The 16,121-nt window shown below is 46.2% G+C and overlaps 1 protein-coding gene across 1 annotated transcript; it reads left to right on the forward strand.

The window, feature by feature from the left end:
- The first annotated feature begins 6,307 nt into the window (after positions 1-6,307).
- LOC131264021 (uncharacterized) lies at positions 6,308-6,784 on the forward strand. Its single transcript, XM_058266311.1, has one exon. The coding sequence runs from the start codon at positions 6,308-6,310 to the stop codon at positions 6,782-6,784; it is 477 nt and encodes a 158-aa protein (XP_058122294.1).
- The last annotated feature ends 9,337 nt before the right edge of the window (positions 6,785-16,121 follow it).

Below are 16,121 nucleotides of genomic sequence, written 5' to 3' on the forward strand. Positions count from 1 at the left end.
ATGTCGCCATCTCTTTTCCATAGCTACTACTTACTTTGGGGTCGTTCTTTGTTCTGAAAATCGCCCCATGGAAAATCACTGCGGGGAGGAGGGAATGCAGAAGGTAGACGATATCTTCTCAAATTTCCTTTCTTTCAAAGGATGTTTGTTTGTCGTTTCATTTCCCAAATAGGTCCTAGTTTCTAAATCCAATAAGATCTGAAGGTATCAGTGTTGGAATGTTTTCCCAATTTAATCCTGTGGAGAACAAGGCAGGATTTGTGGAGCTCGTTTCATCGGAAACTGATCTCTTCCTTCTCCCGTTTCAGCCTAAAGCTCTCCCGTAATTTTCCACCGATGTGTCCGTCGGAGAAAGAGCGAGTGTGTGTCCTGGCCGCGCGCTGGTCGCTGGCTAGATATTGTGCAGGATCAGTTCCATCGAGGTCCTGCGTGAGCATGTGCAGTTCGTGTTGGGGTTTTTGTGTTTGCCTTGTGCACGACTTGCAAAATTTTGACAGCTCACACAAAGCCTGTCCTAGGACTTCGACTTCCGTTTTTCGGTCGGTCGGAAAATTCGGGTGGACCTGGAAACCCCACACCAGCTCGTGAAGACGGCGACATAGCAGCTGGAGCTGGCGTGATTGTGAAAAGCAAACTAATTAACACCAAGCGAAGGGTACGAAAACGGTTTTGTGGTGTGGTCTTCGATTAGCAAAGCTTCGAAACTTCGGGGGCAATGTCTCTGTCCTTCTATCGCAAAGGTTCCCCCATTCCGCGGGTGTTTGTGCTGGTATTTGTGTACTGCCTCCTCCTCCTGTGCGCTGACCTCTGATTGGCCTACGGGGTGAACCCTTGCCTTGAGCTTCACGTCGGGACGATTGAAGTGCCTCTGTCAACGCATTTGACATCCGGAAAGGCAAAAAAACAATAAATCATTGGTGAAAAATTTGGGGCGCTTCCCCTGTCACCCAAGGCAGCATGGAATGGATCAGCTGTTGTGGCACATTTTTGCAGGACAAAATATCGCCCTTCTTACAATAGACAGGAACCATTGCGAGTAATATTTTTAGAGGGTGTGTTAATAGGCCAAATATTCTCTTTTCTCTCCCCCCCTCCCTCCATGAAGCATACTTCACCTTCTTCCAAGTGTCACTTCTATAGCTTACCATTTCTTTGTTCTCCTTTTCGTCCTCAGAACCTCCCTCGTGCGAGCCCTCGCTGAAGAATTCAATCATAGAATGGTTCCGGAGGAGTGGAAAATCTAATCCCGACGTCGTCGACGCCCCGTTCGCAGACAAACGCGTTGTGACCCCTGGGGAACACGGACACCTTAGCGGAAACACGCGGTATCGGAATTCAAGGAAAGCACACCGCGAAAGACGCAAGTGTGGAGTGCTGGGGAGGGGTTGGAGAGGAAGTATCGCGGATGTCCAGAAGGGAAAACCCTCCGCTTGCGAACACGCTCATTCCGTTCGAGGGAGATTCGCAGTGTTTAGTTGCGTTCCGTAGGTTGCGGTAAGAACATCGTGGTCCTGTCTCTCCGCTGGAGTCCTGCCGATCCTTTGCCAGCCTGACATGTTCCTTGTCCGGCCTAGTTTATCCACGAATTTTCCTGCAACATTTCCTTTGTGATTCCCTTCTCCACCGTGTGATTGAAACCCTTTCCTAGAGCTGCCGTAAATCCAACACAGTGAACTGTCAGTTTCTTCGTTTTTCATCAACACGACACAAACACAACAGGGGAAAATCATACACACCAGACGATTGATCCAGCTGCTCTAGCTTTCCCCATTTTCCCATTTTGCTGGGAAAATTAGTGTTCGCGTGCGTGCAATTCTATATTGTTTCTGGTGAAGGTTTCTTCCACTACGAAACAGCTAAAGTTTGTTCGCCTGTCATCCACTCATCATGAAATCGTCATCTTCATCATCATCGCCGTGTTTCTGCCCTGTCTGTGGGAACCCGTAGATCCGAACTTGTGCTTTACATTTCGTCCACAAGAACGGACTTATGGGATTCTGCCGATGGTTGGGCTGCCCATCGTGAATCGTGTGTGTGTCGTGTTGGGAGTGTTCGGAGGGTCGGGAAAAGGTTAAAACCAGAATCTTTACCATATCTGCGAGAAGTCAAAAACATCCCCATACACACAAACACACACACACACATATATTTGTGCAGGAAGAAAAGTTCAAAGCCACAAAGAAATGTCCACCGAACAACGACGAGTAACGTAACGTAACGTAACGTAACGAGAGGTGTTCCCGCAGTTGGGAGAGTTTGGAATGTCGTGAAAAAGATTTGGCAAATGGTGCGGAGAGCGAGTGCGGAAAATTCCTTGGTGAAAGCTCTCTGCCTCGAAAGAAAGAGGAAGTGGCCGGTAGAAAACGGGGCAAACTATGAACAAAGTATTGAACGTTACTTACTTTTCGTCGGTTTCGTTAGTGGAAAATTCCTAGAAAAATTATTACCAAGGAGAGAGTCCACAGTCGGGAAAGAGCAGAGGACGGGGCAGGGAAACGGGCCCGTTTATGAAACAGGAAGGAAGGCCCTCTACGGCTTTTGGCCATTTGGAGTTATCTCTCCCAGCGAAGGAGCACCGTTTTGCGGAAGAGTATTTCGTCCTGTTAGTTTTCCACTCACACTTGCATTTTTCGCTCTCACTCAACACTCGGCCCGTTCGGCTATTCTCCTCATCTCGGACCCCACGGTAAAGGACTCGGCTGCCTGCGTGTGTGTGTGTGAGTGTTAGTTCACGTTGGTGTTTGTGCGTCAGTGCGGTAGTATACGCGAGCGCACACGTAGTAACGGACGTAGTAGTCTGCTGACCGAAGCAGCGAAGAAGGATACGGACCCGGAGGAGTGTCAGAATGAAATTTTCAGCGCTCTCGATCGTACGTCTCTCAAACGTCGGTTCTCGGTTCTTGGTGTTCGCCCTGGTTCTGGTTCGGTTCCGGGCCAAACACAAAGGACCTCCCCCGGCGGAAGATAGGCAAAATCCTCGCAGTGTGTTCCTACCCTCCGCACGTCGAGTTGCTCGTTTTTGCCTTACAATCCGAGCGTTTTTTTCCAGTTGGTGTTTATGGTGTCCGTGTCTGTGTATGTGTCGGTGTGTGTATGTGTGTGTTCAGTGATTAATCTACGAAAATAGGATCGTTCCTAGTGAAAAGCTTCTTTCCAGAGCCGTGCCTCTAAACTTTACCCCAAGATTTCTTTCATCTTTCCTTTGGGAACCCTTTTCCCAACTGTCCCAACTCTTCTTTAACTTCCTTAAAACACACCACTTCGTTGGCACCTTTCTTCCCGACTTTCCTACTCCCCTTTGTACCTGTGTAAAAATACTCTATCGCCCACAGGCAACGCATAATTTCTCCTCTTGGAGTTTGTTCTTCTATCTATCGGTTCGTTATCAACATTGGCGAAATGTTTTGTTCAGCACACACACACACGCACACAAAATCCATCAAAAAAAGGATATCCTAGTCGAACTTCGCACCGAGCCAGCGGAACAAAGAAGGCTACCCAAAAGTCCTTTTTGTTTTCAGTGGCCTGTGTGAATCCCGATGGAGAGAAAAAAATAGCTAAAAAATCACAATACCAAAAAACAACAACAACAAAAATACGAAAACAAATTCAAACCCAAATGCGAAATAAAAAACAAACGAAGAAAATTCTAATAAAATAAAAAAATTGAAGCTCAAATTGAAGAAAAATAAAATTTCGAAACCAATTGGCAGTTTTATTCATTTCATTACTGTAGAATCCTATTCGAACTTAGCTGTCTTATAGCATGTCGTTGGGACGGGGTCTGGCGGAGAATTGGCTACAAACCGACGGTGGCCCAAGAAAGACGGCAAGACACTGCGCCATCGCAACTCGCAATGATCGAACTTGTTGGGTTACAACAATTGTATAAATTTATTTGTTACATTATTCTAGAACTGTAGTGAAGATTATTATTTATAAATCATTTTGTTTCGTAGTACGTTATGTTTATGTATAAAAATAGGTTGAATCTTTATGCTAGTCGTTGGTATATTTTCAAGCTTACATCACTTTTTACCATCTAAAAATCAAAGAAGATCATGTCTTTTATGAATTCATGTTACGTAAAATAAGAGTACTTTGTTTTTTCTTAACTTAACTTTTGAGTTCTTTCATGGTGTAATTAAGTTTGTAATATAACTTTGTAGATGAATTCAAGTTGCTTATTTATATAAATAGATCAATCTCGTTGGTAGACTATTTTGTTTCTTTATTTTGCAATTATGTTCACCGTTTGTTAAACCTCGTTTGCTCGGAGAAGACAAATCGAAACCATTTTGTAGTCCCACCGACATCATTGGCCATCTTTTGCCAAGTCAGTTCCTCCAGCTGAACATCACCACCGACATTTATCACAAATCTACCGAACAAGATGTGTATGAACGAAGGTAAGTACGTACGTTGAAATATATCAGATCTCTCCTGGTGGAAGCCAGCCTTTTCTCGAAGCCTGTCGGCCCAATTTTTAAAAAGACGACAGTTACGATGATAATCAATCACTCCTTAGTAGAGGGCTAAATTGGGTTTTGTTCGATTTTGTGACGTTTTGGAGGATATTTCCTCAACATTTTCAAGCATTTCCCAACACAAACGAAGAGATACGTGTTTTGAGTGATTTATTTAACAACTAAAATGTCAGGAATATTGAGGCATGGAATTTGACGGATTAGTAAAGTTCAGAGTCATGTTTTTAACGGAGACTCCTGTTTAAAAGTTTATTCCAAACATAAATGGTTCTATGCTAATATTGTCAAACTACTGTTTAAATGTTGACATACTTCGAATAGCTCTAAATCTAAGTTATCTTGTATAATATTCTCTCAAATAAAAGTCTACACGCGCAAATCGAGTTGGGTAAAACATGGTTGGTTAATATTATTATTGAAAAAACATCCTCCCCTTCTGGTTTTAAGGAACACGTTCGGAATCAAACGCATACGCCATATATCCGCTTCCTCCAGCATTTACCCAATATCCATAGAACCGTTACTTCTTTGTTCAAGATACTGTAATCCAATATTTGATTATTTAAAATGTAGATGTAAGAAATGTGGAAAGTGTTGTATATGAACCCTTGTGTGTGTGTTTGCGATATTGTTGCCCTTTGTTAAGCTCGTTAAATCCCGTAATAAACGAGTAACGAACATCGCCCGCCTCGCCCCAAAACCCGGCCAGCGACAAGTCGCAATCGGACTACTTCCGTGATGAGGTAGTTGGTTGTATAGTACCGTGTTTGTAATACTCGACTATACAATCCGCTAACTTACCTCGTGGGTAGCGAGTCGTCGTCGAAGGAGAGGCAGCAACCCACGATCAACCCACGAAACGACGAGCCAGAGCTGCCTTACTCCTAATTCTCTTCTTACGTTCCGTTTTCCCTTGAGCATGATCTTTCTGGAATAAGTTTCATTAAATTGATTTGATAAGTATAAATCACCACCTTTCAGGAAATTTCTATTTAGTAAATTGATTCAACACATTGCGACTCAGTCATAGAAACAGATTGGTGGACTTGATTAATTGGAACAACTAGAGATGAAGCTCGACTAGCTACTATTTCGTTTAAAGTTATCAAAAATTATCATATTAGAATATATCTATGGCAAAATTATATTTTATTATATTAACTTCTTTCAAAGAACCATCTTTTGCCATGTAAATTTTACAAATTCTAGTAAGGCCTTACATTCCTTTACCTGTTAAAGAAACTGCAAATGGATCCGGCGCCGAAACCGATATCAGCGCACACTCTGCACTTATCCTTTTGTCCCTCCCCCCGGGGAAGAGAGAGGGCTCCTGGGAGTTGGTTTGAGTTTTAGAGTAGCCTCTTTTATTGTTTCGTTTTTTGTATCTGCTGATTCCCTGAGACCCTAACTTGTGACTATCGTTACAAAGTTTCACAAGTTTTGATCTCCGGTATTAGCGGTTGAGATGCAACGGGAAGTTTATTTCGCCGGACCCGGTTTACGCTGCAAGAGCCCGTGCCCTTGCATGTGTATGTGTGTGTGTGTTTGTGTGTGTGTTAAAGAAACTGCTGTGACCAGTTGACGATTTTGTGAAACATGCCGGAAGAAAATGGCCGCATCGAAGGAAGTAAGTTGTCAGTTTTGAAAAGAAGGAAAATGTGAAGCTAACCCTTTGCAGATGTAGAGTCAATAAAGGAAAGGTAAGTTCGTGCTGTAGCAACCGAGCTGCGGGTGATGATCAGCTCTCTGGTGAGCTCTTCCAGCACGGAGGGGAGAGCCTAGCTCGAGTGCTTCATTTGGTGATCGGCAAAGTTTGGGAGATGGAAGAACTACCCCAGGACTGGATGACCGGTGTCGTTGTACCGGTCTTCAAAAAAGGGGATAGGTTGGACTGCGAGAACTACCGTGGCATTACCATACCAAATGCCGCCTATAAGATCTTCTCTCAACTTTTGCTCCACCGGTTGCTGCCCCTGGCCGAAAACTTTGTTGGGGAGTATCAAGCCGGCTTCATGGATGGACGCTCGACAACTGACCAGCTGTTTACGCTCCGGCAGATTTTACAAAAATGCCGTGAGTATAACTGCAGAACACATCACGTCTTCATTGACTTCAAGGCGGCCTATGACAGCATTGACCGGCAACAGCTGTGGATGCTGATGAAGGAGTTTCAGTTTCCGAACAAGCTGATCAGGCTGTGTAGGGCGACTATGGGCAATGTGATGTGTTCTGTAAGGGTCGGTGGTGTCGCGTCCGCTCAGTTTTGCTTCCCAGAGAGGGCTGAGGCAAGGGGATAGCCTTTCATGTATCCTGTTCAACGTGGCCTTAGAAGGTGTGATAAGGCGAGTAGGCATCGACACGCGAGGTACCATCTTCTGGCGCTCAATTCAACTCCTGGGCTACGCGGACGACATTGACATTGTTGCGATCAACAAGAGGACGGTTGCGGAAACGTATGCTGGACTTAAGTCAGAAGCTCAGCGAGTTGGACTCCAGATCAACACGTCAAAGACAAAATACATGCAAGGATTAGGGTCTAGGGATAACACCCCAGATACCTTTCCCGGCATCACCTTGGATAACGACACTCTGGAGGAGGTGGACTCATTCGTATACCTTGGATCCCAAGTCACATGTGACTCGGACACATCCTTGGAAATTCGGAGGCGCATCCTCGCTGGAAATCGCACCTTCTGTAGTCTACGTAAGTGGCTGCGATCTGGTCGTGTCTCCAGGCGAACAAAATTGACGCTCTACCGGACTCTAATAAGGCCCGTTGTGCTCTACGGACATGAGACATGGACCTTACTGGAAGGCGATCTGCGCGCACTTGGCGTTTTTGAACGCAAGGTGCTACGTTCGATCTTCGGAGGGGTGCGGGACGCGGACGGCGCTTGGAGAAGGCGGTGGAATGATGAGCTGTACGAGCTGCTAGGTGATCCCCCAATTGGTGTCCTGGTAAAAATCGGGAGACTAAGATGGCTGGGACATATAGCGAGGAGGCCTGTTAGCTATCCAGCCAGGGAGGTCATCGAAAAGGACCCAACAGGCACGCGCAGGAGAGGGGCGCAGCGAGTACGATGGCTTGACCAGGTCGAGGCAGACTTGCGGAGGATCGGTGTTTCGAGTTGGAGATCTGCAGCACAGGACCGGGCGTTATGGCGCAACATTTTGTTCACGGCACGAGTCGACCGACGGCTCTAGTCCGTTATATATATATATATAAGTTCGTGCTGTAATGTGGAAGAAAATTATATGGTATGAACAAGATTGCCATGCAAAATCTGAGGATAACTCGCAATCATTAGTTTGTATGTAAATGTGTATGCTTATCCAAATTTGCTGACGATAAAACGATTACCGAACGTACAAACAAACATCCTAAAGTAGTTGATGCCATAAAAATTGAAAACCTCCTGACCTTCTCATTCTTCCTTTGAACGGCATGACATTTAGTGCTTTTCTTTAAAACTTTCACGGTGCGGCGAAAAATGAATGTAATGTCCTATGGTCCTTGAAGTGTAGGGGGAGTCGCTGTAGTTGAATGAAAAGAAATTCATCGTGACTCTTTTTATCCGAGACGATGGAGAACCGGTCAAACAACGAGAGGATGGGGGAGGGAAAAAAGGGGATCGGAAGAGGGACAGCAGTCAACTTTGCGAGACTGAACCAACCGATCCGATCACTAAACGAAACGGGTCGGAAAAGGTCTCGACTCGATTCACCTAGAGGGAGGATAGTTTTCCGAAAATATTGTCTGAACGATGAATTATCCTCTAAAGGAATAGAAACCACCACAATTGAGCAAGAGTAAGTAAAACATACAGCTTTTCAAGTAAGTTCGCTACGATGGCTGTGATTTGACCTTGTTTTTCGATGAACAAGGAGGCACAAGATCTCCTACAGAAGATCGTTCCTTCCGGATGGAACCGAGGCGGGAAAAGGAGGAGATGCGGGCTCGACTGTTGCGCACGGGCGAATGCACTTCGACTGCATCGGTATCCACTCGATCTTCAACGAGGGAGAGCAACAAGCTGCATTGAGCTGTCCGCCGAACGCTCGCTGCGCCGGATACCGGTCGGCGGCCTCTTTATCCCCCCTGCCCGCCTCATCCCCCTACCCGCGGCCCTTGACTTGAGTGAAGGCCCTTTAGGGCCCACCGCCCGTTTGCGTTCGCAAAAGCGGTTGACCTCTCTCTTCTCCTTCGGACAGACAGACCGAAAGATGATGCACAAGTGGTGAGTCTCGCCCGCGAAAAAGGGTAGCACCGAAAAAGGGGGAAAAAAGAGGAATTGCTCAAACGGCAAGAGCGACTGCTCGTTGGGGAAGAGCTCTTCGTCGTAAAAGCCGGTTTTTGAAGCCGTCGGCGGAGGAGCATATATTCAGGTTCGCCCGGCGACGCATCGACGCGAATGCAACTGCAATCCCGGCGTTTTCCCCGTGATTTGGTGCAGCGTGTGTGTGTGTGTGTGTGCGAGTGCCAATCTGGTAAAAATAATGAACTATCTGCGATGGAGACCGGGAAAAGGGGGTCCCCTTAAATAAGGCACGCATACTAACGGCTAGGAAGAGCAATCGACAAGAAAACTCGATCGAAAAAGAGGCAGTAGGCTGGCTGTTTTCTTTCGATCTTTCGAGCTTGTAAACCGCGGGGGGAAAGCGGTTTTTGAAGGAGAAGGAGGAGTTGAAAAGCGAAAGTGCGTGCCGTCGTCGTGCACGTTCACGGTCGTACGTGTGCGCGAGTGCACTTACCCGTGCCGCCCCAGAAGCAGAACGCGTGAATGTCACGAAGCGAGCTGACCGCGAATCGGTGGATGCGCAAGGCGGAAGGGGGAAAGTTCGCGCCGGTCGAAAAGACATGTCTAACTTTATCACAGGGCATTCATTTTAAATTGTTGATCCTTAGATCCTTTTCAAATATGGCTTTTAAAAACAATCCTTAACTAATCATTCGTTAACTAAAAACTTTACAAAGAAAATTAAAACCAAAACAGGGATGCCTTATAAAAGCGCTGATCCCAGAAATATTCTGTGTAGAATGGCTAAAAATAATTATTAATTACTTTTGCTGTGAACAAGGCATAGGCTTTGTAAAAATAATACTCCGCCCAAAAATAAATCAACAACGCTAAATATTACATGAAATTTGTTCAAACACTGCAGAAGCCATAGATGGATGTATAAATTATTGGAAGCATGTCCCAATATACAAACATTGATCGTTAAAAACAGCATTAAAAATAACGCTCAGAGTTTTACATTTGTACCTTATTTCTATTCTAGAGGAAACAGTGTAAGAGCATAATCAGAGCGAGGATAAGATTACTTCAATTAAAAGCAAACTATATCTTCTAAATTATAAAAACAACCTTACTAAATTAATTGGAACCGTTTGAATGGTTTTTCCTTTAAATCAACGTTGTAGCATTAAGGGCAAAGTTGCGAAATGTTATTTGATATCTGTTTTCTGTCTAAAAATGTAGTCCCTTAGAAAACAAAACTTCTGAATTTGGTCCCTTAGAAAACAGGTTTCGCTTGCTGATCAATATCGTCGTGTTCAATGCAAACATTGTTCCTCGACCGAAAGAAGGGAACTCGAGTGATTATCTGTGCGCAAGAAAATTGTGTTGACTTAACGATACGCATCTCTGGGAACTTGTTTTTCGGACGCATAACAATGTGTGGTTATTCGTCACTCGAAAAACGAAAAAAATACCTTGTGAAAAATAGTGCAACACGCAATCGCTCCTAAACTGGTCCGGGCTGCCTCCTGAGTGGCCACCGGATGGTGCTTCCTTTCCTTCGTCGGCTAGATTATCGTAGATTAGTTTGAGTCAACACTGTTGGGACGGTGGCAAACATCACAAGGGCTTTTGATCTGAAGAGATTTCCCACCGATTCGGAAGACAAATGGAGGATGGGCCAGCTGGAACGGTTTTTGCGACTTCGACGACGACCTTTGTGGATTCGCGAACGCTCCGTGCCGTAACCTTGATGATCGCAGATGGGTTAGCATCTAAGCAGGCACAGCCACCGGGCCATCAACCTCTGACCGAGGCCCGCATCGGGTGCGATTCACCCTTCCGTGCGGCAGTTTGTCTAAATCGCCTAAATCGAGCTTCCCGGGGAAGCAGCTTGGGAGGGGGGAATTATGCACATTATTAGGATGCAAAATTGAACGATCATAAAAACGAACTGGTGGTTCGCCATCCTCCCCGGACACCACCACTGCGTGCACATTCACACAACATTGTGCCCGCGGGGACCGCGCACCGTCGGACAGCAACAACAATTGCCCCCCATGCCGCCGCGTGTTGCTGCAGAACCGGGTTGGTCCCCGGGACGGTCCCGAAAACGGAGGACGCTTGTGCTCGTCCCGTGGTCGTCTTGGCCAGTTGGTGGACGACCAGCACAACGGTCCACCGGACGGTAATTGAGGCGTGTAAAAGCCGTCCGGACCGAACCGAAAACTGGTTATGATAAAGAGGTGCAGTAAGTGCTTCGGCTAAAAATCTTCCCAGAAGATGCTCCCGGCGGTCCGGTAGAGACATAAACGGAAGGAAGAAAGAGGAAACCAAAAAATGAAACCCGTTCAATGAAACGAAAACCCCCTCCTCCGGTCGATGAAAAGTGCATGCTCCGGGTGGTGCAACGCTAAGCACATCCTTTGACGGGATCCTGCTGTAAGCTAACCGAAGAAGCACCGGACACCAGCCTATTTCTAATCTCATGGTCATTTCCCCTTTGCATAGCAATGCATTTTCGTTTTCTGCATTCTAATATCGCACTTTTGAATGGATCATCTTTTGCAGTAGGAAGTTTTGAAAAGGGTCTGGAAGATTGTCGGCTAACGGTGTACCGTTTCGTAGTTTCATGGACAAAGGTGTAGCTTCTGTTCTAGGAAAACATCTTTTTTTCCAATCCGATCCATTTAATTATGTTCTTAACTTTCATCACAATAAGGTTTAGAAGTGCTCGGGGCAAATTGTGGATGCATATCGTTCAGTTTAGGAGAATTTTCCACACGAAACTCGAACTATCATGATCCACAAGGGATGCTCGAACAAGAGCGGGTCGGTTATCTAGCGAAAATATATATTCGGTATTAAGAAGAAGAGGTTGGCAAAGTTGTGCTAGTGAAACATCAAGGATAGTGTCCAAGAATGTTTTGAAACTAAGTGTAATTTTGGTATATTGTTCATGCACAAATTAGTCAGTAAACATCTTTCAAACAGGAGAGGAGTTTGTTTGTTGAAGCAACGATTAACATGTGCAAATAAATTAAATTTATTCGGAGCACAGATAACACAACTTAAAACACTAAATATAATTTATAAAAATTCCCCCGGACTATGCGTATCGACAAGAGATGCACGGAAAAGTAGGGCAAAGGTAGATCGGCGAATAATATTTTTGGTAACAAGGATAAAGTTTCTGTGAATATTTACCCGAAAAGTAATACTAGTGTTATGTGGTGCAAATAATAAGCATGTTTTACTATTACAACAATAGTAGTGATGAACATTACATGAATGAATTTAATTCAATAAATTAGGAACAAATAAATTCGGTCACACAAATTTAAACCCAATTCATTGAGAAGGTAAAAATAATAATAATAATAATAATAATAACATTAATCATAATAATAATAATAATAAAAATTATAATTATAAAAGTAATAAAATAAGAGTAAAATTTCACAGCAAAAATCCTAAACGTTTGTAGGCTTTTATTTGTTGAAGTGATGCTAAGCATTGTAAAATAAATTTCATAAATTCTGAACACTTCTTTAACGCTTTCCGAAAAGATTTTACTGCATTATCTACGAAATTAAAAAAAAAATGTCTTGGGTTCTTTGTCCTTTATATTCATTACTTAGACTAAATGTATTTACTTAATTGTGGGCCTCATTAGAAAGCCATCCGAAGACCCTTGAGTCAAACCCAACGGGTGCACTTTTCCCTGTTGACATCTTTTAAACAAACTCTGTACTTTTAACAGGGATGAGTAAGGATAGGTATTCTGTACCGCAACGAGTTGGCGCTGCCCATTTTGTTCAGCCATCCTTGCGCCATCGTTGGTCCACATCCTTCGCCATAGCCAGAGGTGGTGCATCTTCAAAATATGACGTTAACGAACGATCGGATGCATAGTGACGGTTCGGTACCATAAAAGCCAGCTTCATTAAATCACAGCCCGTTTCGTAGTCGTCGTTAGGTCCGATCACCGAGCGTCACAGGACCGACGTTTGGACTTGCAGAAACGGTGAAGTGAAAACGGGTGGTTAGAAGGTGGTAGAGAGTTGCAGTTAGGAGAAGTCATGGTCGGGAGTTTGGGAGGAGTGGAATCGAGAAATTCGGGATCGGTGACGGGAAGCTGGCAGTCCCCCGGGGGATGGGGACTGTGGATGGCTCCCATGTGCGTAGCTACGATACACACACCGGCCGCCGCCACCGTCTCTCGCCGTCGGTTTAGGGCCCTTGTGGCTGTAGTTGTAGGATGCAACCCCGCCGCACAGATGCACCGCGGGAGGAAGGGTGCAAGGAGGGTTTCCATTTGCTTTTATTTTTGCACACATTCTCAGGAGTTGAACGACCTTTACGCCGACCGGTGCGGGGATTAAAATCATTTCGCTCCGGTTGCAGGGCCATTCACGCGCGCGCGCGCGCCTATCTGCGTTCTCTCTGCCGTTGGTCTTCGCCGAGTCCCCGGGGACTCGCCGAGTTCTATGCATTTCTATCAATTCGCATTCCCATTCTCTTACTCTCTCCGTCTCTCTCACTCTCACGCGCGCGAGCTGTCTCACTATGGGCCCTTTTCCGAGTGGCACCGCCTCGGATCGCCTTTGTGTCGTTACTTCGGAACCTAAGCCCTTCGCCTCCGGGTCCCGTACGCGTTCCCGGGTCTCGTCCCCCTGGTCCAGGCACTACGACGGTGGGTCCCTTTTCTTCTGCCCAGCAGCCATCCTGAACCTGTGCCCTCGGTCTGCTTCTTGGGCCTCTTCCTAACACATTTACTATCCCGAACTTATCCCGCTCTTCCAACTGATGCGCGCTTCATTCGTATCTTCTTCCTTTGCAGACTTCCGCCTGATCGCCAACACCGCTGGAGGCTGGAGTAAATGATGAGGGGGGAAGGAATGGAGGAGCTTGCTTGGTCTACCGATGCCGATCGAAAAGGAGCTGCAGCATAACCGTAGATCTTTGGACCGGACTGTAACCAGAGTGAGGTGTGTGTGTATGCGGCATACATCTTCCTCTTCTCTCCGTCCCACGAAGAACGATCTCGGGGATCCGACGTCTCGAATCTCCTCTTCGTTATCCCGTGGGAGGTGTGAGGGGAGAGCGCACATCGCCCACCACCTCCACCGCACTCCGCAGGTGAAGGAAGGATAGAAGGTTCGATGATTTGTGGCCGAAACCCGTTGGACAGACACACACACAGACACACACACGGACACACGCCACCATCGGAGGAAGGATTATCGTTCGCATGGTGGAGCCATGGTTTACATGTCCACACGAGAAGATGCTGGGACAAGCAGGCGAAGACAATAATCCGTACAGGAATCAGGAAAAGGAACTCTCCACAAGGGAAAATAAAAGAATAAAACATTGTACGGAAATGGTAAAAACCGAGAGGGGGTGGAAAGTAAGAAAGAATCATCCATCAGCAGAATGAATCGAAAACAGTAGATCGCTTCCCGGTGTGGAAGACTCTTCCTCCAAAATGGGAACAACGGGGGTGAGTGGTGACTACGTTGGCTTCCGAGTCCTTCCCCGAGATCCTCCGACATGGGGACACACGACGACGGGGAAAGATCAAAAGGACGATCCGCGTGGACCTCATCTTTGCCCGGTGACAACAACCCCCGCCGGTCCATCCAGGTTGGGGGCAATCGCTGTAAACTGACGACGGGTTCCCACCGGGAACCGTGTAATCCCTTTCCCAGGCGTGCTGACCTCCGCAATGTCGACGACGACGACGACGACGAGTACACACATTTCCCGAGCCGATGACCGCCGACAATGGGATTTGCATCGATCAACCGAAGGACAAGCGATTCGTGTTTTTATTCGAAACTTTATTGGACGGGGAAACACTCGGTATGTGTCCAGTACGAAACCGACTACGACGACGGAGGCAACGTCCCTGGAGGTGCATAATTTCTCCCACGGTATGCGGGGGTGAATGTCCGTCCGAGCTGGAGCTGCCGGGCTCGGAAGACAGGAAGACAGGGCAGGGACGTTTGTTGCTACATGCAGTCTACAAATACTGCCTACGATAGGAATCGTGGCCGTCGGATGTAAGCTCTCGTGTTCCGATGCTTGGCAGCATCGAAAACTATCGGTATGAGCGGCAGTAAATCGTCCGATAGACAAATGCTGCGACATCATCCATCGATGTGCGCTGTGGTGAATGGACTCTCGTTACATCGACATTCTGTTCCGACACGATAAGCCTCCTCGACACCAGAAGAGTCTGGGATTGGCTTACCGATCGAATACGCTTTCCAAGCGGTGTGGGTTAAGGTGCTCAAATTTTATAGCCGTTCGTAAAATGGACCAGGGAATGAGATAAATTAATAATGTGCTGTGTATATACCTGGCCGTTTCCATCAGGAGAGGTGAGGGTTATAAAAATTAAGAGACTGAGATGATCGTCTCGTTTGGGACCAGTCCAAACGGTTTCTTCTTTTTTCCACCCAGCCCCTGAAGTAGGGAGATTCTTAATTCGGGTATTAGCATGGAATTTTATCGATTTCATGGCCAGCTACATGATAAAATTATTGTGAACATTAATTGCTGTACGGTGCGGAGTTTACTATCGAAAAGCGATAACATGAGACGATCGAGTGAGCGGCGATCGTAAAACGAGGCACAATTAATTTGCAAATTGCATGTATCAAATGTGAACTAAAGCTCAATTCTCAGAACAGGTTTGACCATCGAGATAAAGATTGTAAGAAATATTAAACTTAGCAGGCGTCCGTTACTATTTTATTTCATATGACCGTTAGATGACAACGACCACACTCGGACCTCAAAACGCTACAGGAAGAGTGGGTTGTAGAATAAAGAAACTGGCTGGTACGAGTAGGCGAGGAAAAACTGCACAACATAACCGCCGACCACGGATAACCGAACATGTTTCTAATCCCCAACACCCTACACTGGGTTTGGGGCATCAGCATATGCCGGTGGGAAAGGAAGGCACGGGACACCCACATGCAACTAGGACCCCCGTAACACAACCCCCGTGCGGCGATCACAATACCACAAACCCTGCGGTCTGCTCCCACAGCCCGCTCGTCCGCTAACGACGAGAGAAATGATCCCGTCTGACGCGCTGCCACAGGAGACGACCATCGTCGTGGCGAATATATGTATGCAGTTCAATGGACGAGGCTCATGTTGTGCAGATAAGAACACGAGATCCGGGGACGGGGCAGCGCGTGGGATGATGGGGGAGCAGCACGGTAGTAAACCACGGAAAATACCTGTTCTGTCCTGTAGCATGGTTTTAGTGCAGAGGCACTCCAATGCGTTGGAGGGTTCGTATCACCACCATCCACTCGGTGATGCTTGTGAACTATGATGCCAGGATGGGACAGGTCATTATCCGTTTTTT

Source organism: Anopheles coustani, chromosome 2, assembly GCF_943734705.1.
Source record: "Anopheles coustani chromosome 2, idAnoCousDA_361_x.2, whole genome shotgun sequence".
NCBI classification, from domain to species: domain Eukaryota; kingdom Metazoa; phylum Arthropoda; class Insecta; order Diptera; family Culicidae; genus Anopheles; species Anopheles coustani.